Genomic DNA, 27692 nt, shown 5'->3' with positions numbered 1-27692 from the left:
CTTCGTAACGCGCGGAACTCGCAGCTCTGTGTTGTGTGGTGCGGTTTTTGGCGGGAAAGTGTGAACAGTGCTGGAAAGCTGAAACCCTTTATTGGGCGCATGGACGATTTGGAGTGACCCTTTGAGGCTGATTGAACGGACTTGTGATTAAGACATTATCCAGTGACATTCTAGTGAAGGACAATTTCCATGAAAATTTAGCAGTGGTTCAGATCGTGTGACTGCGCAAAACTGTGAGAGAAAAATGTTGCTCAAGGTGAGTCCAATTAAGAGCTCAATCAAACGTAAAGGATTCAACGAACTCGACAACCTAGGGCTGAACGGAGCTGTCCCCTGCTGTGATCCGAACGAAACTGTGTGACTTTATATTTCCTTTGGCAATTTTACAATTATCTACTTGAAATGAAATATTTGAAATGAAAATTCATGTTAACATTATTTAAAATATTGAAGCATACTTTAAATCAAAAATTGGCACTAAAGGGTTTAAAAGCCATAATATCGAAACTGCTAGCGACGAGCATTGCACTTAGCCATAAAAAATGTTCTGAACTTGATAGACTTGACAGGCTTGGTGGACTTGGATACGCACCAGAAGTTATGGTGCTCTTGTCGTTCTAATGTGTGGCTTGATGTCGTTGCCACCGCTGCATTGCGAACTGATCTTGACGCGCAAGAAGTTGTGAGTTGCGGAATTTCGCAAACACATAAAGTTTGCGATCAGCAACACATCAAATGACTGTGCTGTGCACTGGGGTGGTTGAGTGCTCTGGGCAATGAATTTTGGATTAGAATAAACTTGGAAAGAGAACGATAGCATGATCGAGCAGATTTGAAGTGCATTTGAACGGATATGTGAATTGCGATGTAGAATTCCACAATGTTGGATGTCATGGTGAAAGTTGTAGATAAATATGAATGTAAATGACAATTTTCATTTTTGAATGTCACTCTCCTGCATTAACTTACCTGATGATTGCAATCCATATTTTCTTATAATAGTAATATTATTTTTAAACTTTATCCTTCCGAAAATGCACGCTCTTACAGTCCAGACTCGATAATCCGAAGCTTAGATTAGCCAGATTTTCGATTATCCGAAGATTGATAGTCTTAAGAATTTCGGATAATCCTATCTTGAACAAAAACACGTATTTTTTACTGCCTAAGCTTCAACATTTAATTCGAATTCTGTTATCTCATTTGAATAACCGCGGCCACTTGAATCCAAATTACATATTTGGGATCATATTTGAGCTAAACGACCCCAAAACAAGTCAACTTGAAGTCAACGTAAACACAATCGATTAACAAAAAAGTAATTTTTCCCGAGGCCTTCGGATAATCGAGTCTAGACTGTACTGCAAAAACCGTAACAAATCACTTTCGACCAATCTAACTTCCCATGTTCAATCTCACCTCCCTGACTGACGATATTTCACAAATCTTGATTTTTACATTTTTTGTTAAAATATGTTCCGGTAATACAAAATTTCATCGGTATTTACAAGTTTAAGAGATGGATAAATACGAAGAGTTCTGAAAAAATCAAGTTTTGCAAAGTATTGAATATTTTTAACTCTTTTTCGAGAGTGAAATCGAGGATGAATTTTTCGCACCTCAGAGTTTGGGACCACCCTAATGAACTTCGAATATTATCCAAGTATATGTTTTCCATGTAATTTTTCCCGCTGAATCTGAATCTGCCTTCAGAATTGAGCCAAAGTATCGAAAAATCGATTTTTGGTAATTTTTTGGGTTTCCATGTAAAATTATCATTTATGACCAAATTATGACCAAAAATCGATTTTTCGATACTTTGGCTCATTTCTGAGGGCAGATTCAGATTCAGCGGGAAAAATTACATGGAAAACATATATTTGGACAATTTTCGAAGTTCATTAGGGTGGTTCCATATGGTTTTCCCATGAAAGTTAGACTTTTTCAAATGAAGATATCTCGAGTTTAAAGAAAAACACCTCTGAGATTTTTTCAGCGTTTGTAGTGCTAGATCTCCTCTTTCAAATGCAACCTAGTGCTTAAAATCTGGATTGCGCCTTTTCGAGATATTTAAGTTTTAAATTTGCATCTTTTTTACCTTAAAATAGCTGTAACTGTTGACTCTTAAGTCCAAATTGACATGTCAACAAATAAAAATGTTTGTTTTTTATAGCTCTAAAAGTGCTCCCAATATCACTTTTCTCTAAAACTTAACCCTGAATTGCCACGTTAAAAAAACTGATTTTTGAAGGTTTGCTCAGATGCTTTCTATAAATTTGGTCATAGAAAGTGTAGATTACGAGATAAAATTTTGGCGTCTTCGACAAAGTTGCTGGAATTGGCAAGCCCAACAACTTTTTAGAAGACATAAAAATTCTCAAAAATATTCCTGGAAAGTTAGATTTTCAAAATCACCCTAATCGTGAACCACCCTAATTTTAAACCAAACCAAAAGTTGTCCCTTTCCATTTGCAACAAGGATTCTGAAGACACCAAAGCTCCAAAACTTAACAATTTTTCGGAAAATCCGTTTTCCACTTAATTTTGCGATCTGGACCTCTGTGCATTGGCTCGTAAAGCTAAAATGAAAACAAAAATCATGCAGTGCAAATAATGTTTTTTTTTATGGAAAATATATTTTCCAGGAGAAGTCTTACTAGTTTCAGCTCATGAATAAGTAGATAACCATGGAATTTACCTTAAAAATCTACCATATTGTGCGATTTTTTATTGAAACTTGATTGAAACACTATTTCATGAAGTCATAACTCAAAATTTTAGGATATTTGAAGCGAGTCATTCCTTGGGTACCTTTCATATGATACGAAGCTGTTTTTAATGTTTGGTTTAATTATTGGTACGGTTTTTGTTACATGATATTTAGCCAAATAAATGACTTAGCTTAAAAAAAATCATGGCGTGTGGGAAAATGGCAAAAAGTTGTTTTAAATTAAACAATACATGTCTTTCATATTTAACCCTCGTACAACCTTGGTAGCTCAAGTGCTCCATGTATTTTTAACTTTAAACTTTTAATTCTCGAATACTATTTAACAAATTCTTCTTGCACAACCCGTTTTGTAACATTTAATGATACCAATTAAATTTTAATCCAATTTGATCACTGTAAACAAAACAAAAAAAATGATTTTAAAATGTTATAACACCAATTTTAGTTCCAAAGTACTGTAAATATTGCCACCCAAGCAAGATTCACAAGCAAGACTGTGAAAGCTTCAGAAATAACACAACACACCTTGACATGACATTTTCAGACGAGTTGATTAATTCAATATAAACAGTAAATTGAATTGAATAAAATCAAATTAAGTTCTCTCATGAATTTCTCTTGCAAATTTTCAAAAATTTGGTGCCAAACTGTTAAGAAAATGTACACTCCCGCTTGAATTTCGGGAATTCCCGAGAATTTTCAAATTTCCCGGGAAACGGGAAATATTTTGATTAGTGCAGTGCTTCTAGGGACGCGCAGTCCTGTTTTTTTCGCGATAATTTCGTCTCTTTTGTGTGGCTGTTTGTGTGCATGGGGTGATTGTTCATTATAATTGAATAATGCCGTCATAAGTGCAGTGCTTCTAGGGACGCGCAGTCCTGTTTTTTCGCGATAATTTTCGTCTCTTTTGTGTGGCTGTTTGTGCGTAATGTTCCGTCAGTGCAAGCGGATGGTTGTGTTTTTTTTGTGCAAAGTGCTCTTTCTTCATCATCGCTGGTTGGAAGGCAATTTGACGGTTGAGTTCGTTAGTTTTACCGCGTAAAATAATATTTTGATTCATCAAGAACGTTGTGTGGTGTGCGAGTCTTTTTTTGTGTTGAAAAGACCTTCCCATAGCTCCGTAGCTCGGAGGGCTCGACGTCGGTTGTTTATGTGTTAAGCCCTCTCCATAGCATCGTAGCTCAAGAGGCAACGATCATCAATACCTCATCTAGTTAACAGAAAGAAGATCGGAAGGCATTTGATGTTTGAGTTCGTAGCGTCGTGTCCGTAACAAATTTATGAATTAAATGGTTATATAATTAAAAATCAGACTACGCTATCATTGCAGCATTGCGTTTAACACCTAATTCTTTGAATAAACATTATTTGGCTTTATCTTTCCACAGCCGGCTGTCTAAGATGAAACCATTTCATTTAAAATTTAACAACAGTTAAACGGGAAATGTCTCATCCGCAGCATCCGATTGTTTGCCTTTAGAATAAAATATAATACCTTTCAACAAACACTATGATTTTGGGTCGCATCATCATCTTCTATGATGAATCCTGACCAAACACCCTATCCTACTAACAAGTTTTCAGGTTCCTGGCGCTCGTGGGGTGTAAGCACAGAGTAAATCAGCTGCCCTAGTAGCAACCTGCGCTAACTAACATTCCCGTCCCTTAAAATCGAGATCTACAAACTGACATGGCGGGCGCCGTTGGTGGCCAATGACTGTTACCTATTCGCAACTGATCTAGCTTTAGCAATCATGGTGTTTTATCTTTTCAGCGCATTCATACATGCTGTTGATAAGGGAAACACCACTAGATTGTCGAAGCCTATAATCAGTAGTGCTGAAAGGATATTACGGTTCTGTTCAGCAACGGAGGGGCAACCATGGGTGATCTCTCATGCTCATGCTCATGCTCATTTCCCGGGAAACGGGAAATATTTTTTTCGGATATTCCCGGGACGGGAAATTGGACGCTCTACTAGGAATTGATCCCAAAAAGATACAGATAATTTTGTGAACAAGTTTTTGAATTTTTCCAAAAAAAGACTTCAAGAAACATTATGTATCTTTTTAGGATCGCTTTGCGATATTGTACAAAGTTGTTCCTCTAAGCAAAACCTATACGACTTAAGAATATGACAATTTGATTGGGTTTTTGGACACTTTCACTACGAGAATGTAAAAAGTGAACATTCTCCATAGTAAATTGATTAAAGTTTAACACTAACTTCATGTTAGAACTGGACCCACTAAACCTTAACCAAATGAGCTATACAATTCAGGCTAGCTTCTGGGACAACACAGCTTGAAAATTGCGGTTGATGCTCTCGAAATTAAACACTTTTGTTTTTTTTTTTATATATATCCGCGAACCACGTAATGTTATACATATGGCGTCGCGGTGTTCATCAAGCTTTTATAGCATGCTAAGGAAAATGTGTTTGCTTCTTTAGGGAAAACTGTTGATTCCGATGACATCGCCAGCTCTAGAAATAACGAATCTATTTGCTCTCTTCGGGGAAAGTGTTCTCAAGACCACTCCTCTTAGGCCTGGCCATACCAGAAGTTGATGTTTGATTTACCCATATCTGTAGGAGCGTTTGAACAAAAAGTCCAAATTTCCTATAGTTATTTTTTCGCAACATGAATCGCCTGAATCGGTGGGATTTCAAGTGAACCATTTTTTTTTCAGTGGGTAATTCTCCGCCAACTCACACAGCAGTTGCCCCGACCCCTCTTCGATTTGCGTGAAACTTTGTCCAAAGGGGTAACTTTTGTCCCTGATCACGAATCCGAGGTCCGTTTTTTGATATCTCGTGACGGAGGGGCGGTACAACCCCTTCCATTTTTGAACATGCGAAAAAAGAGGTGTTTTTCAATAATTTGCAGCCTGAAACGGTGATGAGATAGACATTTTTTGTCAAAGGGACTTTTATGTAAAATTAGACGCCCGATTTGATGGCGTACTCAGAATTCCGAAAAAACGTATTTTTCATCGAAAAAACACTAAAAAAGTTTTAAAAATTCACCCATTTTCCGTTACCCGACTGTAAAAAATTTTGGAACATGTCATTTTATGGGAAATTTAATGTACTTTTCGAATCAACATTGACCCAGAAGGGTCATTTTTTCATTTAGAACAAAATTTTTCATTTTTAAATTTCGTGTTTTTTCTAACTTTGCAGGGTTATTTTTTAGAGTGTAACAATGTTCTACAAAGTTGTAGAGCAGACAATTACAAAAATTTTGATATATAATCATAAGGGGTTTGCTTATAAACATCACGAGTTATCGCGATTTTACGAAAAAAAGTTTTGAAAAAGTTTGTCGTCATCGATAATGGCCGTTCATGGTCACCCGCGACAAGAGAAACGCAAAAAGTAACTTTTTCAAAACTTTTTTTCGTAAAATCGCGATAACTCATGATGTTTATAACCAAACCCCTAATGTCTATGTATCAAAATTTTTGTAATTGTCTGTTCTACAACTTTGTAGAACATTGTTACACTCTAAAAAATAACCCTGCAAAGTTAGAAAAAAACACGAAATTTTAAAATGAAAAATTTTGCTCTAAATGAAAAAATGACCCTTCTGGGACAATGTAGATTCGAAAAGTACATTAAATTTCCCATTAAATGACATGTTCCAAAATTTTTTACAGTCGAGTAACGGAAAATGGGAGAATTTTTAGTGTTTTTTTCGATGAAAATACGTTTTTCGGAATTCTGAGTACGCCATCAAATCGGGCGTCTAATTTTACATAAAAGTCCCTTTGACACCAAATTTCTATCTCATCACCGTTTCAGGCTGCAAATTATTGAAAAACACCTCTTTAGCATGTTCAAAATGGAAGGGGTCGTACCGCCCCTCCGTCACGAGAAATCAAAAAACGGACCTCGGATTCGTGATCAGGGACAAAAGTTACCCCTTAGGACAAAGTTTCACGCAAATCGAAGAGGGGTCGGGGCAACTTTTCCCGATTTCGTGTGAGTTGGTAGAAATTCGAAATTAAATATGTCTTTATTGAACATTCTTATAATAATTACATTTCTTTTACATGATAAGTGGTATGGCCTAATGCTCTTCATCTTTGTTGTATTTTTCGTTTTATTATTAACTGATCACATTTATTTATTTGCTTCAAATTGTTTTACATTATTGCATTGAATTGAATACATTTGGGTAAAAAAGAAAAAAGAAAAGAAAAAAATCACTTTAACAACTAATCCTAACCTAAAACTAAAAAAATAAATCCATTTAAATATTCAAAATCACTAGAACGAGTAAACTACGAACTGTATTTTAAGATAAAAGCTCCAAGAGTTCTTACTTGTTCCTGGCGAGTTTTGCACCAACGCAGAGTTGTTGTCATCTCGATGAAAATGTTCAGAAGTTCTTGTGGTGAAAACAGGTCACTACTGCCTTCACCCGTTGATGTTGGTTGGTTTTCCCTCGGTTGCTGACTGAAGCATGGAGGTGTTGTATGCTCTGCAACTCTTTGCCGCTGATTCAACGGCAATGGCTGCAGATTTGGAACCACTCGAGTAGATCCTGCTCCTGGTGACGCCAAAGCAGGAAAATCCACGTCCGTGTATGCTGGTGGAGTTTTGCGACGATTTGGTTGGTGCCTCGTCGTCGCTTGCTGCCGAATTTTTACAAACTCAGCTCGTTTTGGGCAGCTTTGATGCTTGGTAGAATGGTCGCCGCCGCAATTGAAGCATTTCGCTTCGATGTTCTCGTTGATTGTTTCGCAAGCTTGTGTTTTGTGCTCACCTCCGCAGGTTGCACAACGACTCTTGATGAAACAGTTCCTTCCACCATGCCCAAACTGCAAGCAGTTCGAACACTGTGTCACGTCACGGTGCACTGGACGATAACGTTCCCAGGTCACGATGATGTTGAAAATTTCCCGAACTGCTTTCAGCTCAGACGGCGTTGTCGATCCTCTCTCGAGATGAACCAGGTACAGTTGATCACGATACTTGATGTCCTTGTTATGTCTCGTCATCTTGAAGACTTCGATCACATTCAACTTAAGAGTTTTGAGCTCTTCTTTCAGCACACTCACATCCATGTCGTACAGGCCACGGAGGACCTGTTTCATGGGGCGTTTACCTGGATCGTCATGGCTGTAGTATTCAATCTTGGTGTTGTTCAGGAAATCCCGAACGTAGTTGTAATCCTTTCTGGTAGGTAGCAGAATTTTGAGTCCATCAGCACATAAGCGAATGGAAGCTCGTAAAGCACCAGATTTGATAAACCCGGTCAGCCACTTTCGCACCGAATCCGATGACGATGTTTTCACAAAAATGGGTGGCAACTTTTCCCGTCGTTCAAATTCTTCCTTCTCGTTCACGTCCACAGGGAGGGTAGCGAACTGGTTTCCAGAAGAATTTTGAGCGTCCTTGCTCAAACTGCCTGGCTTTGCAGGTAGCGCTTCGGCATGCTTTAGCTTCTTCAAATCTGCCGATCCTGCTGGTGAGGACCGCCTCTTTTTCTTGCCCTGAGGCATTTTTGCACTTTTTAAGCACTTTTCAGGAGCTAAAATCCAGGAGTACCTCACTGAATGATGGTCCACAAAGGAATGAGTTGGTAGAGAATTACCCCAGTACATTAAATTCTAGTAAGGCTAAAGTTATAAATAAAACAACTAGATTTGAAATTATCCCCCGTTACTTTTTCAATCTCCTCGTGCTGACTCATACCACCCTTGCAGGCACTGCCAGCATGGAAAGCTTCATCAAACACACATTGTATAATAATGGAACAGGTTTAGATCGGAAATGGTTAAGTAACACCGCGTGTGTGTGCGAGACGATAAGTGTTGCAACTGCAAACTGCCATCACTGACCGTGGGGACCATTCCAGCTGACGATTGTGTGATGCATTAGATTGGATAGGCGCGTTACAACAAGCCGTTTGCAAAACGGGTTGATATGGCCAATTGCAGGCCAGGAATTGCACTTTCACTTTCGATGCAAACGTGCACAACTTGTGTGTGGGGGGGGCTGGATTAGATCGAGCAGGGTCTGCACTTTTAATTTGCATGCCGATTGAGGCCTTTTTTGCTTTTTTCCTGTAGAAAGGAAGTGGCGACAGAAACACGTAAAGCGTTTGTTTCTGACAAGTTCTTTTTTTAGCCTTTGGCCTTACATCATAATATTCAGCATAACATCTTTGTTGAATAATCTTGCCAATTCCCCTTTATCTTCCAATGTTTCAATCAACCAAATCAATCTCCCATTTATATCAAGATGACATACTAATAGCATCGTTAAAATAACGAGCTCTGCATTTATTATCACCTTCCAAAAACAGTCACGATAGCCTGCAGTGCGATTGGCTTAACGACTCTCATTCCAAGTTTTACCTTTTCTCACCTTATTGGATAACTTTATGCACACCTTTTGTTTCGATCATGATTTATTTTTTCAACTTTTATTAAGTTTTTTCAAGTAACAACTTTAATCACGTAAAAGAAATGGTTATAAACCTTATAATGATCCTGAATGTTTTTCAATTAAGCTGCAATTATCGATTTCTCAACTATTGGCCCCGTGGAAATGAACTGCCCATTTAAGGCGCCGGCACAGGGAGGGCAAATGCGTGTGATTAAGGCGTTTCAAGTAGCATGATCAATTTGCAATCAAAAATTTCCAAGAATTGCCTCCGCTTCCAACGAGACGACAGTTGGTGCGAGCGAAGAAAAAAAAGATAGGAAAAATCAGTTGAAAAATATTAGATAATCGATTGCATTTGCATAAAATTATAGACCACGCACCAGGAATGCAAAATTAAACGAAGTGTGGTGCGTGCCGCAGATTTTTGTTTTTCCATCGCATAGAGAGGTGACTCTGGGAATTTTATAAACGATCTCTCCAGCGGGTTGTTTCTTGCGGGTCGTTTTGGTCTGGGGTCGTATGAATGACTGCAGAAGTGCAAGGTATACGGTTGCGGTTGGCCACCAATGTCGAACGAGCAGGGTCGTAATTATTATAATTGAAAGCGTCAACGATGCCGCCACACATGCCATTTTGCGTTAGTGGCCTGTTCAATGACTTCACAGTTTGGCCACTGATTAAACAGTTGAACAAATATTTTGTTTTTTCAAATGTTCTATAACTCAATCCTTGAATTGGCTGGACTGACTGAAACTTTGTCCATCAGTTTTCCTTACAAGTCTCCATACAATGTTGGGGGCTGGTCATACAAAATGGTCATGCAAATGTATGTCATTCTGTATCTTGAGAAACGATTTTCTTGTCAAGAAAAGACTTGGTGGCTTTGGCAAAGTTGTAGGTTAGACTCCTGGAGTTTTTTGAAAAGGTCCAATAAACCAAATTTAAAGTTTTTGCTTTTTTAGTTTCATTTGACCCAATGTCACCTCCTCTACGGGGTGAGATTGGGTTAATTTTCAAATGATTGGCATTTAAGGTAGAGTTCAGAAAATTCCACAATATTTTGGGAAAATGTTAGTAAACTATCTAAGAACATTAATAGCGTTTCGAAGATATTTAAATTGTTTTTGTTATTAGGAAATTACGAGAGGTGTATCGTTTATTGACCGATAATAACCACCACTGACAATACTATACTTGAGGTGTAAAGTCACACTTCGAAAAATGACCTGTTACTTTTAGTTATGGGTAATGTGTGTAAACAAAACGAAATAAACTAATTTAATTGGTGCCAACAAGGAGGTTCTCAAGAATCTTTAACTGATCGATTTTCTTCGAAAAGTTCGATTTCGAGCGCTTTGCAAGCGAAAAAGTTTTTTTTGCGATTATTCTATCCTTGGTTTTAAGGGACTAAAAATACATCTTCTGAGCCATAATTCGCGAAGCAGGTATTAGACTATGACAAACAACAAACAAACTCGCAGTTTTTGACAGTTTGTTATTTCATTTGTTTGCATAAACGTCAGCCTGCAGATTTTGCTTTGAGTTTGGCAAACTGTCAAACACGAAAATGTGCGTGAAATGTTTTTTTTTGTCATAGTCTAATACCTCCTTGATGGTGCAAAATCTAGTTTAGGAGATATTAATTGATTGGAAAATATCGAAACCTGGGCAGAGACCATCCATAGACCACGCGGACACTTTTTTTGAATCGCAAATCGTGAATCGTGTCAATGTTTGACTTTGAATAAAGTTCGTTCAAAAATTACGTCCATGAATAGGGGTGGGGGAGGGGAGTCTGAGGTTTATGACATCCCTAAAAACTCTGAAGGTAATATTTGATGGGGTTGTTCAAAAACTAGGGCACGCCCAAGTAACATTTTTAAACCAACTAGCCACCACCTAGTTTTAAGAAGGTTTTATGGGAGCATCTTGATTGCTCAATAGTTTTATTTGGGCATTCACCGCAACCAATAAGCAAGAGCTAATTAATGGGTTCTAACAGGGTTTTATGCCTCGGACATAAAACCTTGTGACATTAAAAGCTCAATGACTTTCAATAAGGTTTTATGAAAGTTTTAATAGAGTCTTGGCAATGTCATGCCAAACGGTTTTATCGCATGCTTCTTTAAAACCAAGAGTGTTTTAGCTGTCAAGTGCCATTAGGCAAGCAAAAAGCCTAATTAAAACCACAAGCTCCTGAAAAGCTTTTAACGCGGCCAATTAGCAGTGCATAAATATGGCGCTAAACGCGTGTTCTGATTGAATTTGAATGACCGCCATCTTGGTTGAAAAAATAGAAAACTAAGAAATTTGATTTAAATTTGACGAAAACACTCATTTATGCTGAATTTCTGATGTAATTAATATAACAATAGATCACGCAGAAAAATAAGGCATATTTGAATCAACAAAACGTTTTGTTGATTTGAAAATCATTATTTTTGTTGAATCAACGCTAAACGTCAAAGCAGTTTTTTCGAAACAACAAAAGACTTTTGTGGAATTGAGAAAATCAAGGTTTGTTTCAACGCAAAATCGGCGTTGATTATATTCAACAAAAAAAATTGTTGATTCAAACCTCGTACAAGCTGATTCTACAAAACATTTTTCTGCGTGATGTTTATAAATAATTTCAACATATTTCAAAGAATTGTAATAAAATATTTTTTAACATTAAAAACTATGATTACAAATAACGATTTTTTTATGAAGCGAGTTCATTTTGTTGTGGCTCTTTCTCCCCTATATTTATCAATAAAATTTCAACAGCAGCTGAATTTGAGCCACCAATTGCGAGAAATAAACTTTAAAATTATTTTGATTATCTCCAATACCTATTATTTATCATCGTAATTTTTGCAAACCATCTCCATTTTATCATTTGGCAAGACAAAGACTTATTTTTTGCCAAAATATAACCTATTTGGCATAAGACGTTTGAAGACGTATGAAATGTCATTTTTCCTTAACTCCTGACTAGGTTTTAACAAAGGTTTTATCAAGGCTTTGAGGATGTTGTTAGGATTCAGTTGTAAAGCCTTGAACTCCTATGTAGGTTTTATAAATAGGCCGTGACAACTTTTTGCGGAAGTCCTTTTGGGTTTTAACAAAGGTTTATCTCGGTTCTGGGGAGGCTGTTACGACATAGTGATTTTAATTTTGGTTTTGGCTGATAGGTCCCAAGTAACCATCCTGCACTAAAAGAAATCATTAATAGGCTGTAAACCAGCATTCCACAGCTAATCTGCATTAAAACAGCTAGCCTTAGAGCAAATCAGCTCTAAAACAACTGCTCTAGCAAATTCTGAAATGCAGCTCATTTAATGCTGCTACCAGCAACACTGCCTAATATTTTCCCATTAAACTGGCAACACAGTTGAGATGTGTAAGAGAAAGAATGATGAAAACCAAAACAATATATCTCTGGCTCGCTCATCCCTCACGAAAACCAAACAGCTGAGGAAAAAACGGAACGGCTGTCGGTCGCAGCTGAGATTATCCAATTTCGATATTTTGCACGATTATTTTATGTTCAATGAGGTGAAATTGCGGCGAGAATTGCGGTGTTACCAAGGTGTAACATAATAAAAAGGGAACCATCACTTCTGCTGGACAGATTTCTTAGACTAAGAGGATGGATGTTGGCATTTTTGGGGGCCAGTTTGGTATCAAATGCAAACGGCAATTGCTTGGGATTCCACCGTAAGAACCACAATTTCCCAAGGAATGATTGCTTTCAAATGGTTCTCCGTTGAGAGTTGGGCATGCTGTTCCGGGGTTGCAAACACACCGTTGATGAATCTGTCCAAGTCCGTCGTTTGGCTTCCTTTTTATGATTAATTAGTCTCGAGAAAAAGTTAGCACATTCCAGTACCAAATGCAACTTACATATACTACTAAAACTGCGCCCGCATCCCACCGCCTATTTAGGCATGACGGCAAGCGTGCATGATTCGATCAGCGAAAAACATCAACAACCCATACCTGGCATCAAGTCTCCAACACCAAGCTTTTCATCAAATAAATTGTTCCCCCCTCTCAGCCAATTTCCTCCCATCAAGCTGTGTCGGTAAAGAAGTAAACAAACCGAAAATAAAACTGGGGTAGGAGGACGAGAGAGAAAGAGATGACAACATTTTTGCATCTCATTTTTTTTCACGTTTTGCAGGGCCGGATCAAGCACAGTAGGGGCCTAGCTCTAATCCAGAAATATAAAGTCCAAACTCAGCTGCAAATCAGCTGTAAAAGCGCTTTTCCAGCAATTTCCAAAACAATTCAGCTGTTATTAATTGCAGGTAAAGCGCTGTTAGTGCTGAACAATTACTACTTTTAGTGCTGATTGGTTACTTGGGGTTAGCGGTTGTGACAGCTTTGATTAAACCTAAAATGTTACTTGGGCGCAATGTAAACAATAACAAACACGTTTTGTTTGGCTGACCGTTGTGTGCATTGTCCTGAAGTTTGTTTAGAATTGGTTACCGGAGTCCCCAGTTATAATGAAAAAAGTAAAGAGTAGACAGGCATATACGAGTGTCAAACGCGTTCTTAATAAAATCCCTTTGACCAGTTGTAGCACTTGAGCAATTTTCAGAGTGTGTCTAGATAGCACGTTGAGATCGAGACTTCTTTCATATGAAAAGTGACAAGAATGCACGGAGTTTTTCTGAATTGAAAGCGATTTTTCTTGAACCTGTCAAAGTCAAAAGGTGAGGCATTTAAAGCTGCACAAGATAGCACGTCCACGACGACTTATGACTAAGAAATATACGTGATTTCATTATGACTTTGACTTTTCCGATGTAGCCCATTGCATATAACCTTATAAGTCACAACTGCACATTAGGGACCGACAAGACACATTTTGATATGTACTAGGCGCAACTAATTAAGTTAGGGTCCCCTGCGACATGATTTATGTTTAGCCACATTCCCCCTGAGAACATGTCCCTGGGACGGATAAATGACAAGTTTGAAATGGTGGGCCCCAGATTCGGCGCCGCCGCCGCTGGCCACCAAAGTTCTAACATTACAACTCTCTCGGCTGGGGGACTGGAATTAGCCCTGCAGGAATTTTATTGATGATTTATTGGCGACGGTCGCGAGATCCGCCACGATCCAATTAAAATCCAAACTTACGCATGTCAGCGGCGGTTGCCATTTGACAGTGTTGCCATACCGGAGCGGTTATTAATTTACTGCACTTTGTGTGTTCGCGCGACACTTGGAATGCCAAAATGGGGTCCGAGGTAAAACCTTTAATCGACAGCTTAGAATGCACACTGGAAGCCCGACCTTCACTTGGTCAGCCACGGGGGGCAATCAAAACTTATTGACAGTTTGATAAACGCAATAAAAGTGCAACGCGCCGCGGCCAACCCAAAAATGGGAGGCCAGAGAGCGGCCAGCGGGGGCCTTAGGACGTCGTCGGTGGGAATGTCCTCTGCATAGCTCTAGCGAATTCACACGGTTTAGCAGCTGCTTTTGGACCTCGGAATCGATAAAGACACAACTCGGGGCAGTGAACGCATTCCCATTTTGGCACCACCTCAAGAGACTAGACACATTTAAGCGAAAGTAGACTGGATCCTGGCTCCGCTGGCCGAAGACTTGAAACAGTCCCTGGCTGCTTCGAGTAAGGACCGCCAAGCGAGCAATAACGATCAACACTAACGACGGCTGGAGGTCGTAAATGTAATGCGTTAAATTATGGGTAATTTTGAAGAAAAAGGTTATGTCGTAAAAAATTATAACAATAATGCCAAAGGAGATTTTCTTTTCACCTTTATTTTTTTGAGATTGGGACTCGGTTCCTCAATTTGCTGTGATCGTTCATACATAATAGCAATTGACTTGTTATTGTAGGCTCAGACGATCCCATCATTCAGTTTGGCTAAAATCTGTCCAATTTTCGGTAAATATTGCAATGACAAAATAAAGAAATGATCAACATATAAGTTCAAAAGTATTTTTGTTTTTGACATCAACAATATTAGTAGAAATGTTACTTTAAAAAAATAATTCCTAATTTTCCAACAAAAAAGTTTGAATCGGCTAGTTTGGCATGCACAAACGCACAAATCGAATCGTCAGTCTAATTGCAGGTTTGGCAAACAGTTAGTACCGACAGAACATAAATGTACCATTGCGACACGTTCTAATGGCATAATCACAGATCACACTGCTGTCTGCCTGCCGGTGTTGTTATTAGCAGGTCGTTTGCCGCAGAATCACATTCATTATCGAATCCGTTGGGCTGGGTAATTAACCATTTTCATTAGGAAAATTGCGACTGATTGTCACCTGCCGCGCGAATTACGACACGCCAGACTGCATACACTCAGTTGAAATTTAGAATTTTTATAAACCTTTTACAAATTTGTACAATTGTTAATTGAAGTTGTTCAAATATTTTATTGGAAAATATTTAGGAATGTCAATTCCACAGCAATTTGAAGTGTATGCTTTTCGAATAAAATTGTAAACACCTGGTTCAATGCAACTGAGTGCACTCTCCACAGTGCAAACAACATATCTCGATATTGCGCATCCGGCTCACAAATCGACCATCGCCGTCGTCATCAATCGGCACAGGTGCAATTGCAGCAAAGCCACAGTAGCATTTATTTGCAATTGACGGCATAAGTAGTGCAAATTAATCAGCGATTTACTTTTATCTCTCCCTTTTTTCTCCCCTATTTCTCTCTGCAGGCACTATTTCTCGTATATCTGGCAATACTGGGTCCGCCACCGCCGGCAGTGAACGCCATCAAGGATGCACTGTACGCATATGCCCCGGAATACGTAAGTAGCACCATCATCAGCCCGGTAGTACTAGGCATTACGGTTGTGTTTCGTAATGACGGTGAAATTACATGACGACGATGAAATATGCTGGGGAAAACTTTGCGTCATCATTACTGTTTGAAATACAAGGAAATATACTTAGGATAGGATGTAACAAAATGGGTAAACTTTGCAGGCATTGCAAAGCTTTATCCGCTAGGTGTACTGAGCCCGAATCCCAAATATCTGGCTCTTTGACTTTGAAGTTTAAATGGGATTTAACTAGAGGAGGGCAAAAAAAGAGCGAGCCGCTCAAAGAGCCGGTTCACTAAAAAGAGCGAACGAACCATGGCTCACAAAAAAAGAACCACGGTTATTTTTTTAAACTCCGGTCTTTGGAAATAACCGTTCAAAGATAAAATGATTTTTAAACTTGTTATAAATACAATTTATTGTATTTTGAACAAATTGTAGCATAAAATTTGTTTTTGAAAATTGAAAATGCAATTCCTAATTGAAATATAATTGCTTATAAAGAATAATCCCAAAAAAGCATTGCTACCAAAAACTACTTAAAAGTTTCCTAACTCATTTTCAGTTTCCTACTTTTCTTTGAAATTCCAAAAGTAAATTTGACCATTTAAAATTGCTTAACTTGTAAAATATTACCAAAAACCTACTATAAAGCTGAGAGATTTTGGATAAAAAAATTTCTTGCCCGATTAAATTTTAGCGTTTATAGACTTTATCAAAAATCAGAATGTAGAAAAAAGTTCGCAGAATATTTTCTCCAAATAAAATGTCAGCATAAATTCAACTTTGGCAAAAATAAACGCAATTTTAAAATTGATAGCAATTTCAAAATCTTAGATTTAAGTTTGGATGCCATTCAATTATTTGAACGTTTAGGTTCGAGGAAAAATCTTGACATAACTTTAAAAATCACACTATTCATAAAAATAACCTTTTTATATTTTATTTTTAAAAGAACTAAACGGCTTCAACGGCTCAAATGAGTAGCTTTTTTTAATGAGTGAACGAAAATGAGCGGCTCCTAAAAAAGAGCGGTTTTGCTCACCTCTAGATTTAACCCGTAAAAAAAGTGCGTTTTGGTTTTTGCCAGTTTTGAGCACATTAACGATTTTTGAATTTAAGAAGAAAAAAACAAATGAGCTTATAGTTAGTTTTCCAGGAAACATTTTTACCGAAGAGTGCGAAAAGACTCGTTCATTCTGAAGAATGTTACACCGCAGCTGAAAACATCAACTTTTTCGTCGCACTCTCCTGGCAGCACTGCAGAAAAGATTGAGGTACGCTCATGCAACCAAGCAAATTTATGATTGAAGTTTCCAGCGACGGTGTTATAAATTCTGTAAACTTCTATTTAAGTTGTTCCCTGGAACACGAACTATAAGCTCATAAGGTTTTTGATAAAATCTAAAATCGTTAATGGGCTCAAAACTTGCAAAAATCAAAATGCACTTATTATACGGTTTAAAGGGTCCTGAGTTTGCGACAGCCCATGATATAAGAAAGTGTGCGACAGGGGTGACGGGGGGTATGAAATCTCGAAAATCTCTGGACGTAATATTTGAACAACCCCTTAGGGGCCATCTTTAAACCACGTGGACACATTACTGGAAATTCTAGACCCACCTATCCCATGTAGACAAACGTGGACAATCGCCCCTAAAGTGTCCACGTGGTTTATGGATTGCCCCTTGTTCAACAAAATTTATTTATTTATTGATGAAATTTTTGTGCATTAAAAAACACCAGTTTTTCAAAAGTTTTCAAAGATTATTGTCTGAATGCAAGCATATTTTGAAAATATATAGTCTTTCAATAAAAACAAAACCCCGAGAAGGAGAAAGTTTATAAATTTCAACAAATTTATGTTCATTCAAAAAAGTTAATTTTTGTTCTTGTTTTTATTTAATTTTTACAAATTTTTCAACAAAAAAAATCAAATTGTTCGCTCTACAGCATTGCCTTGGCGTTCTCGATTGCGAGATTCCTACTCGAAACTAGGTGTCCGAAGGCTTGATTGTTGAGGCAATTGTAAACCTCTTTTTACACCTTAGCTTCCATCCACCCCGGGATTCGAACTGACGACCTTTGGATTGTTAGTCCAACTGCCTACCAGCGATTCCACCGAGACAGGACCCAGGGAGACGACTCCTACACCTGGACTGAGCTAACGACCTAACCTTTTTAGGTTAGTCCGGGGCCAACATTTACTTCCCGTCCGACGGAAGGCGTGATCAGACAAATCTCGTCTCGAAAAATGCCACCGGGATCGTCTGGGATCGAACCCAGGCCGACTGGGTGAGAGGCAATCACGCTTACCCCTACACCACGGTCCCGGCCACACATTTTTAATTCTTTAAAATTATACATTCAAATTTTCATAATGTCTCGTGATTTTTTGCCATTCTTTCAAACATGAACAGTTATTTTAAAAAATATCAGAAATTAGATGAATTCGAAGATATGAGAAAGAATTTACCCTTGTTTCTGTAATATTTCTGTGAGATTTTGCATTCTTTGAAAAGAGTGTATGCTCATTTCAGTATTGTTTTTATCAGTTTTCCATTCTTTCAAACATAGCCAGTTCCTTGAAAAAAGTTGAGAAAAGTTTCAATTTAAAAATATTTCAATGATATTAAAATCATATAAATTTCAATCTGAATATTTCTTGTGAGTTTTTCCGTTCATTCAAACATGACCAGTTCTATAACTAAAGAAAAGTAAAAGGAAAGAGACGAATTTGAACAAACTATTGAGCATCATAAACACTCTCAAAACATTACCTTTATTCTGTGATATTCTTTTCAAAAAAAATGATCTTTACACGATCACTGTTATGTGAAGCAAACGATGCTATTGTTGTTCAATATTTAAAAACCAACATTTTTCACCTTTTGTCCTTTAAACCAGACATGCTTCCTCTCTAACTCCTCTTTTGAAAAAAATGTTTGGCATTTCGCATAGATGATTCTCAGCATTTTTTGCCAGTGATTAGAGTTCACTAATTACGCTAATATTGAAAGCTCCCGAAGACCCTGAGTGATTATATTGAAAACCTAGTGAAATATACGGTATTAATATTTTAATAAGCTTCTAATAAGTTCTTATTGAGAGCATATGGGCACAGTCCCATGAAAATATTGCTAAAATCTGGATTTCTAATGAACCAATGTTTTCTACTCATTATTCAAGTCAAAACCAAGACGTGTTAAACTGGTAACAAGCATAACACTACTTCAAACAAAAATACCATCTAGAACATGCTGACTGCCATTAAGAAAAGCTCTTAGTGCCGATGCATGTCTGCTTTCGACCTTTCGTCCATTCGACCATTTGACCTTTTGAAAATTTGACGTTATGTCTTTCGGTCTTTTTACATGCATTCGTTTATGAATATTTTCTAGATGAAGATCAAGAAATCATTCATATTCAGGTGTTTATAAAAACAGTAATTCCTCACGAATACAGCATGAAAAAAAAACAAAAGTACTCGGATCGATCACAAAACGGACTGAGGCTTCCCCGGCCGAAATAATCAGACCCGTTTGATAAAAGAAGAAAGTGCAAACGGCTTCAAATTGATGGTGAGTGCCTCGAAATACTTGTTCAAAATGAGTGATGAATGATTGCAGTACATTTGCCAGAGACAGATCTTGATCCCTGGTTGGTTGGGGATTGGTTGGGAATAGAGATTTTTGTTTTGCTCACGTCAAAAATATCCAAACTTATTTAACATTTATGAATCTTCTAATATAGTCAAAGTAGTGCCGCCTATTAAAAAGTGCAGTAAGATTGTCGCCAAACCTTGCCAGCGGAAGCAAAATTCACGTGTAGGTGAAGAGATTAGTTTCAAAGTGACCAACAGTCAAAACAATTCGTACTTTGCCACCAGGCCTGTCGCTAAATATGATCCAGACGCACCGTCCTTCACACCATTGGTTTTAGAAAGGAGTCAAATCGAAAACCCACTTGCTCTCGCGATTGTTGTTTTTAGGGTGACACCCACACGTGCCTGCTCGATTTGCTCGAATTTGCTCGCAAATCTTTGTCATTCTCCAGTCGTCTACAGGCGTGAACCGATTTGTGATTTGTGTGAAAATCAACCGCGAGAACCCCGAAAGTGTCAACGTCTAATTAAATACCTTGTAATGTCATTATTAATTTATTGCGATCACTATCGAATCATGTCGTGAGCGCGTGTGGCTTTGTGCTTCTGTCTGGCAGCACTGCCCTGCTGGCTTAGGAGAGGTGAGTCAGGTTGCCAGACGAAACAAGATCGCGTCGGAAAATCGATATCTGGGGTGCGTTTAATGGACTTTTACGATTAACGCCTCGCTGGTTTGTTTTTTTATCGCTTGATGCACTTTTCTGTTGATCTTGACATTGTGTAGAAACTCTTAGAATGTGTTCAGTGTGACTGGTTGCTAGTGAAAATCTAGAGCTCAAAACTAAATTGCCGTTTAGTCACTAGGTTTATTGGAGACTTTTAAAAGCTCATTATCATAAATCTTGGATTCGGTGCCATTGAGACGCGCATTTGACGGACAGATCGAGTCGCCAGAAGGAGCTGTTTCAAGTGGCGCCAGACTGCGGCCGTTGATCAAATGTGAAATCAAGATCACTTTCTGGAGGTTGTTACGCAATTCGAATTCGCGAGACACACTTGCTTATCTTGGCCCGCGACGTTTACAACGTAGATTTTGGCATTGGCCGTTCTGATTGATAAATGATCGTTTGAACCACCGAGTGATACCTTATTTTTTGTCTGATCGCACCCCCCTTGATCTCCGGGGTGATCTAGATTTAATTACGATCGATAAAAAATAATCAAGCTGAAATGCTATTAAACGATTAATTTATGGTCAATAAAAGCGTAAGAGGTCAGAAATCGTTACAATTAGCAAACAAATATATATAAAAAGAAAATGTTGCAACTATTCCTGCTCTCTAGAACTACATCACTCTACCCTTTCATTATCGTAAACCGTCATAATTTTCGGTGCAACTCAATCATACTACAAACGCTGCGAAAACTGCTGCAGCAAACTCAAACATAATTTATCATATACCTGCTGCCGGCTCCCCCCGAGTCATTGATTGACAATTGACACACATTTATCACCCGCTGGCAGATACCGGCTTCGAGAGCCACAAGATATCTACTAGTCACTAGTAGCTTGCACTCTTCTAGCCTAAACCAGTAGCAGCGCGATACCCACTGCACTGCACTTTGGCCCAATTAAATCTGATGAAAAGAAATTTTTCACTCGCACCACAGTCGGCGGTGTTGCTGCTACCGTGCAACATTGTTGCAATGCAGTGCAACCTGCAGAGCAAAGTGTACAGGCTCAGCTGAGAGTAGACGCCTTGACGACGACATTCTATCGGTAATTCGATGTGTGTTCCTCAAGTTGCCAGAGCAAAGGGGTGACCGAGCAAAAAAAAACGTGCATAAAATTGGAAATTCATGATCATTTTCACGCTAGAAATATGCAAAAGCAAAGTTAATAAAAGTTTTCCACCTCATTAGCATGCAAAACATTGACACCGGGTCAATCGTGGAGACCTGCGAGGGGGGGGGTCGTTCATAAATTGTGATGCAAAAAACGCAATCATTTCGACAAAAACAATCAAGCTGAAAATTTCAGGTGTAGTTTGTAGGTCAAATTTTACTTTTCACCAGTGGGTCCATCTCAGAATTTCCGAATTCCCGGAAATTTTGCAAAACCGGGCATTCCCGAATCCTGGGAATTTTTATATTATGTCTCAGTTTTCCTAAAATTGAAAAACTATTCGAATTTGTTAGCAAAAATCAGATTTGGTTCTGGAAATTGTAGAATTGTTGAATACTTAAAGTCGATATAAATTGGGAGGAATTAAAATTTGTTTCGGCGTATCGATGCTTTGTGCTCTCTAGATAGGAATCCCAGCAAGCTTAGTACAAACCAAGAACCTTGCAGAGTACTCAGCATTGTTCACAATTATTTTGTTTGATGTTTAATTATGTTTAGATTATACTTCAAAATGTACCTAATAGGACCTAATAAAAATAAGTTCGTGAGAAAAAGCTTAGTACAAGAGAGCACAGAGGCATATATACATCAGCATGAATGTGGCTATTTGAAGAAATTTGTTGAAATTTGAATGTACAGATTCAAAAAAAAATAAATAGTTCTTTAATTTTTAATTTTTTATATATTGTTAAAGGACCATCCAAAAACCACGTGATTTTTTTATTACAGGACGCCCCTCCTTGTTATGTGGACAATTGCCCATAGAAAAAAATTATAGAGCGTGGACAAAAACCGATCGAATCAAGTCTGTAGTCACAGTATTTGCGATTCTTTAAAAACTAATTGAATCCACTACTTACTCACCTTTTCAATAAATGTTTAACTTCTTGGAAAAGTTATTTACCTATCAAACATTGTGTCACAAGATTGTTCCAGACATCATTTTCATCAAAATAACTATGGCTTCAAAAAAGTTCATAAATATCAAACGATAATGGTTATTCGTTACCGTCGGGACGATAACGATAATCTATCATTATCGTTATTTCGATAATTCTATCGGCGATAATGGAGGAAAACTCATTTTTAAGATTTTTCTACACAGCTAAAAAAGTAGTAATCCAGCTGCGTGTAAAAGACCTGGGTGTAAAATAAATATTGCATTATTTTATGCAATTTTATGTGATTTTACATCCTGAAATATGTAGCCCATCAGTATGGGAAACCTACTTGACCGAAATGTGAAGCTCATATATGCGTTTATCCATGCAGCTTTACATCGGTCTGATGGCCGAGTGGGCTAAGGCGCCAGTCCTTACTGTTGGTGCTGGGTTTGAATCCCGTGGGTTGCAACTTTTTTTTGTGTGTTGCAAAAATTGTACATGCAGTGTGTAATATTAAGTGTTTATTTTGACGAAGGTGATGTGCATGCTTTTGCATGCGATTTTACCATCGGATTTTTTGCTGTGTAAAACTGTCTTAATTAAACCAAATCGTGATAAATTTTCAATGCTTTCACTAAGAATATATTTTTTGAAAATGTAGTAAATTTCGAAGTAATAATACTTAAAATTGTTCACAAAATACCTCATTTTTTCGAAAGTACTCAAATTCTGAATTTGATATATATATCATATATGCATATATGCTTTTTAAATTAATACCGTTTTTTCGAAAATACTCAGGTTTAAGAATTTCACTATGGGTATCAAAAGAAGCGAAATTTGTTTTGCATTTTCACATTTATAGAGTTTTTTTTAAATACTAAAATTAAAAAAATCGTATTTTTTCGAAAATACCTACTCAAACTTTAAAAAATTGCAATTTGGGTATCAAACCAAGCGAAATTTTTATTGCAAATTTTAAAAAAAATAGTATTTTCGAAAAAAAAATACCGTATTTTTTGAAAATTTTAGTATTCAAAAAAAATTCTATAAATGTGATAATGCAAAACAAATTTCGCTTCGTTTGATACCCATATTGCAAATTTTTAAACTTGAGTATTTTCGAAAAAAAGGTATTTTGTAAAAATTAAAGTATATGAAAAAAACTGTTATCAAGTGAAAAAGCATAAAAAATTTCGCTTCGTTTGATACCCATATTGCAAATTTTGAAAATTTTAGTGCTTTCGAAAAAATACGGCTTTTTGTGAACAATTTTGAATATTAATACTTGGAAACTTACTAAATTTTCAAAAAATATATTCTTAGTGAAATCATTGAAAATTTAACATGATTTGGTTGAAATGAGTCGATTTCAGAACGATTTTAAAAATGAGTTATCGTCCATTATCGGCGATAAGATTAAATTACGATAACGACAGATTATTGTTATCGTCCCGACCAGGGGGGTTACATCTATATTTCACTACCGCAGCTAACACAAGCTGTCATTTACGGCACCAAAACAAAGCCAGAACAAAAGTACAGCTGTTCATTACGGAACTAAAACAAAACAACTGCGCACAAGTAAAAGTACAAAAACTGCAGGCCTAAAATGGAAAAAAACTGATTATTTTTCTGATGTTAAATTTGACAGCAATATACGTTGAAAAGGTAGTGTATGTTTTCGAGGTGATTTTTCTGAATTTATGAGGAAAAAGTTGGGATCATTAAGAACACATCTGGCCGATGATTTCATTTTAATTTGTACTTTTATCACATGAAAAGTTTAACTTAACTATCGTGTTATTCAACATTTACTACAGTTATTCAAAAAAAAATATATATATATATATATATATATATATATATATATATATATAAAACAAATGTTATTATTTATACTGAGATCCAGAATCGAAAAATTACATAAATGCCACTAAAGTGGCCATAACAAAAGTTAGGATGACCAGATCTTCAAAGTGTATGAATGATTAGGAAGGTATATCAATTACATATTCCACGATATGGCACAAAATGGATCCGGACATCATTTTTAACAAAATATCTGAGATTCGGTTTCGAAAATTTACATAAATATCACTTAAGTGACCATAACAAGAGAAAGAGTGTCCAGATCATCAAAGTTTCTGAATCGTCTTTCAATTACATATCCAATGATGTGTCACAAGATAGATCCGTACATCGTTTTCATAAAGTTTATTGAGATTCCGCCTCGAAAGGGTACATAAATGCCACTTAAGTGGCCATAACAAGAGATAGGGTGAACAGATCTTCAAAGTTTGTTATTCATTAGAAAGGGGTTTCAAATACCTATTCAACGATGTGTCACATTATAAATCCGAACAACGTTTCTATTTGAAAAGTATAAAAATATTAGTTAAGAAACTATTACTTCAGATAGGGTTTCCAGATGTTCAAAAAAAACAATAGCGATAGCGATCAATCATCAACATATCTGAGATCTCAACAGTCTGAGGAAGGCAAAAAAAATCAATAAATTGAGCAAAAGCAAGAATCATTCAGCTTTCCCAATTCCCAGTTGTAGACACATAAATTGGTCAAAAACCAGTCACGTGATTCCCGAGCGGCCCCTTAGATCCGAGTTCTGAACCGGGCCATTTGCCACCGCCACCGCCCGTCAATATCGGCCGTAAAGTTTTGCGATTTGCTCCACCGAAAAGGGTGCCCAGCACATACGCATAATTTAAACTGACGTTGAGTGAAGCCGGTTGTAATTAAGTGTAAAACGAATCTGGCGCAAATCACCGCTGGAGGCTGGAAAGGATTTGGCGGTGCGCGCGCGTTGGAGAATTTAGATCGCGTTAAGATCCCCGGCTCGAAAAGTAACGCGTCCGTTGATGGTCGGTGGTGGCGGCGAAGGAGGCACCTGTACTTACAGGTGACACGCACCTCCACGGACTCGGATTACAACCCTTCACGCGCGCGATTGATGGACAGCTGTGTGATTAGCAGTGCTAACAATCCGAAGGACAGAGCGCTTGGGTGGGCTGAATATTTTTGTTTGGCGGTAGCCATTATTGAAAAAAACTGACCATTTCAAATTTAAATAAGATTTACTCAAAATAATATTGCAGTCTCAGCCAACAAAAAACAATCGCGCTCTAAAGGGTCACAAAACCTCAATAAATTTGCCGCCTTCAATGAAATTCGATCAAATTGGTGGGCGGCGCAAGTAATGGTCGTTAAATTGATTTTTTCTAACCCGTTCCCAGCAGCGGCTTCCAAGACCGATCAGCAGACCACCTCGATTTATGGTCCTCTCAACCCATCACCACCGGCCCACGGGCAGCGCGTTTTCAGAGTGTTTATTTTTATTTGATTTTGCCTTAGAATCCGGTCATCGGGGACAAGTTCAGATCAACACCTACCCTCCTCGCCACGTGCTCTTTAAGGAGTACAGCCCGTGCTGGGAATGTAATTGGTCTTTGTGTTTGTTATACTGCGTCAAATACACGATTTTGAGCCGTCACCAGTGTCATATTCAAATGGAAATTTAAAGTGGATGATTCCTGGGCTCTTTGTGGATTTCTCCAAGATGTTGAAAATCTTTTTAAATTTTCTTTATTTCGAATTAAAGAATTTACATTATAACCCCCATTCTGGACTAAGAACAAGCCTTATATTTAACATGATTCAGTTCGGTTTTATGGTCGTCATGCTGGTCGATACTGGCCATGAAATTAATCCCTGTGTCATGAAAGGTTGAAATGATGTCATCTCGGTGTTTCTGTTTCAAGCGTTAAATGACTCTACATAAAAGTGTTACTTCCCTTTAGCATGCATCAATGTGACGTGAAATTGAACAAGTTTTTTAAACTATTTTTTCAGGCACATCCATCGTACTCCTTCAGCTATGGCGTGAAAGATCTGCACAGTGGCGACGTTAAATCGCAGTGGGAGACCCGCGACGACGGCATCGTCAAGGGCCACTACAGTGTGGTCGAACCGGACGGATCGATCCGCGAGGTGGACTATACGGCCGACTCGAAGACTGGCTTCAACGCGGTAGGTTTTCTCTAAGTCTTGTCAGATTTTCAGTTTTGAACATGTTATTTTTGTTTCACTATCCAGGTAGTCAAAACGCACGGCCCCAACGCCCACCCGGTGGAGGACGACCACCAGCACTTCCGGTACGACGAGCACCACTCGCAGTCCAAGATCAACCACTACAGCAAAAACCAGGACCACATCATCCTGAGCTCGGACGTGCCCCACCACGAGCAGGACATTGCCGAACTGAGCGAGAAGAAGCGTCCGACGCCTTCCCTGCTGGAGCTGAAGCCCCACGTGAACTTCGACAACGACCACAAGGGCTACAGGGCGCCTTCGTACTACAACAACCACAACAAAGAGGAGTTCTTCTCGCACGAGTTTGACTTTTCCAAGGACAGCTTCAAGCCAACGATCCGGATCGAAGAAGTTAAGGCACCGGACCTTTCCAAGCTGAAACCAATCTCACCGTCGGTGGACTTTTCCAAACTGGGCGAAAAAGAACTGGGTCCGTACTACAAGAAGGACGTGGTCTACCAACCCTTTGCCCAGTACAACAACCAGGTCTCGCACCCCGTCTCAACTCTGCAGAAAGCCAAAGGCGTCCGACCCGCGGCGGTCAGCCCGAAAAAGAACCTGCTGAAGCCATACAACCCGACCAGTACGAAGCACTTCACCACTCCAAAGGTCTACCCAGTGTTCAAAGCCCGTGGAGGACCCCCGCGGCCGGACTACTCCAGCTACTTCGGACCGCCGACGGTTCAGAGCCAGAAACGTCAGGGGCGAACCGGACCCGTCCTGTTCCCCGGCACCGCAACGGCCGCTCAGGAGCAACAGCAGCAGCAGGCAGCATCGGCAAAAATGGTCCAGTCTATGATCAGCCAACAGCAGCAGCAGCGACGAGTTCCGGTGTACGCCAGGAATTACGCTTAATTTTCCGAAACCCCTGTTCTCTCCCCTAAGTAGTGCAATAACCTTCCCCCAAAAAACAGTCTGCGAACCCTCATTGTCACGTGGCGAGCCCCACAGGATGATGGTTGTTTATGTTGAGCGATTATTTATGAATCATTAACTATTTTTCTAATGTGATTGTATGAAAACGATTTAATTTAGTCTTTAGGAGTTAGCGTGTAGCCGAGTCGCAATTGATTCATTAAACTGTGACTAACGATTTAGCTTGATTTGTTTTGTAGTGATTATCACATTCCTAAATTATTATTGATTGTATTCAAGTCCAGAGATTGAAATTTTGATATAGAGTATTTGTCCCTAATTTGGGCCTGGCACATATTTTGGGTCTACCAAACTTAATTAAACAC

At 38.3% G+C, this 27692-nt stretch overlaps 1 protein-coding gene across 1 annotated transcript; it reads left to right on the top strand.

Moving 5' to 3' along the window:
- LOC6034619 lies at positions 1-27544 on the top strand. Its single transcript, XM_001844859.2, has 4 exons — positions 1-256; positions 15840-15932; positions 26212-26388; positions 26455-27544. The coding sequence occupies exons 1-4, from the start codon at positions 245-247 to the stop codon at positions 27304-27306; spliced, it is 1134 nt and encodes a 377-aa protein (XP_001844911.2). The 5' UTR covers positions 1-244; the 3' UTR covers positions 27307-27544.
- The last annotated feature ends 148 nt before the right edge of the window (positions 27545-27692 follow it).

This window comes from Culex quinquefasciatus, chromosome 3, assembly GCF_015732765.1.
Source record: "Culex quinquefasciatus strain JHB chromosome 3, VPISU_Cqui_1.0_pri_paternal, whole genome shotgun sequence".
Taxonomy (NCBI): domain Eukaryota; kingdom Metazoa; phylum Arthropoda; class Insecta; order Diptera; family Culicidae; genus Culex; species Culex quinquefasciatus.
This window is presented reverse-complemented; position numbering and strand designations above follow the sequence as displayed.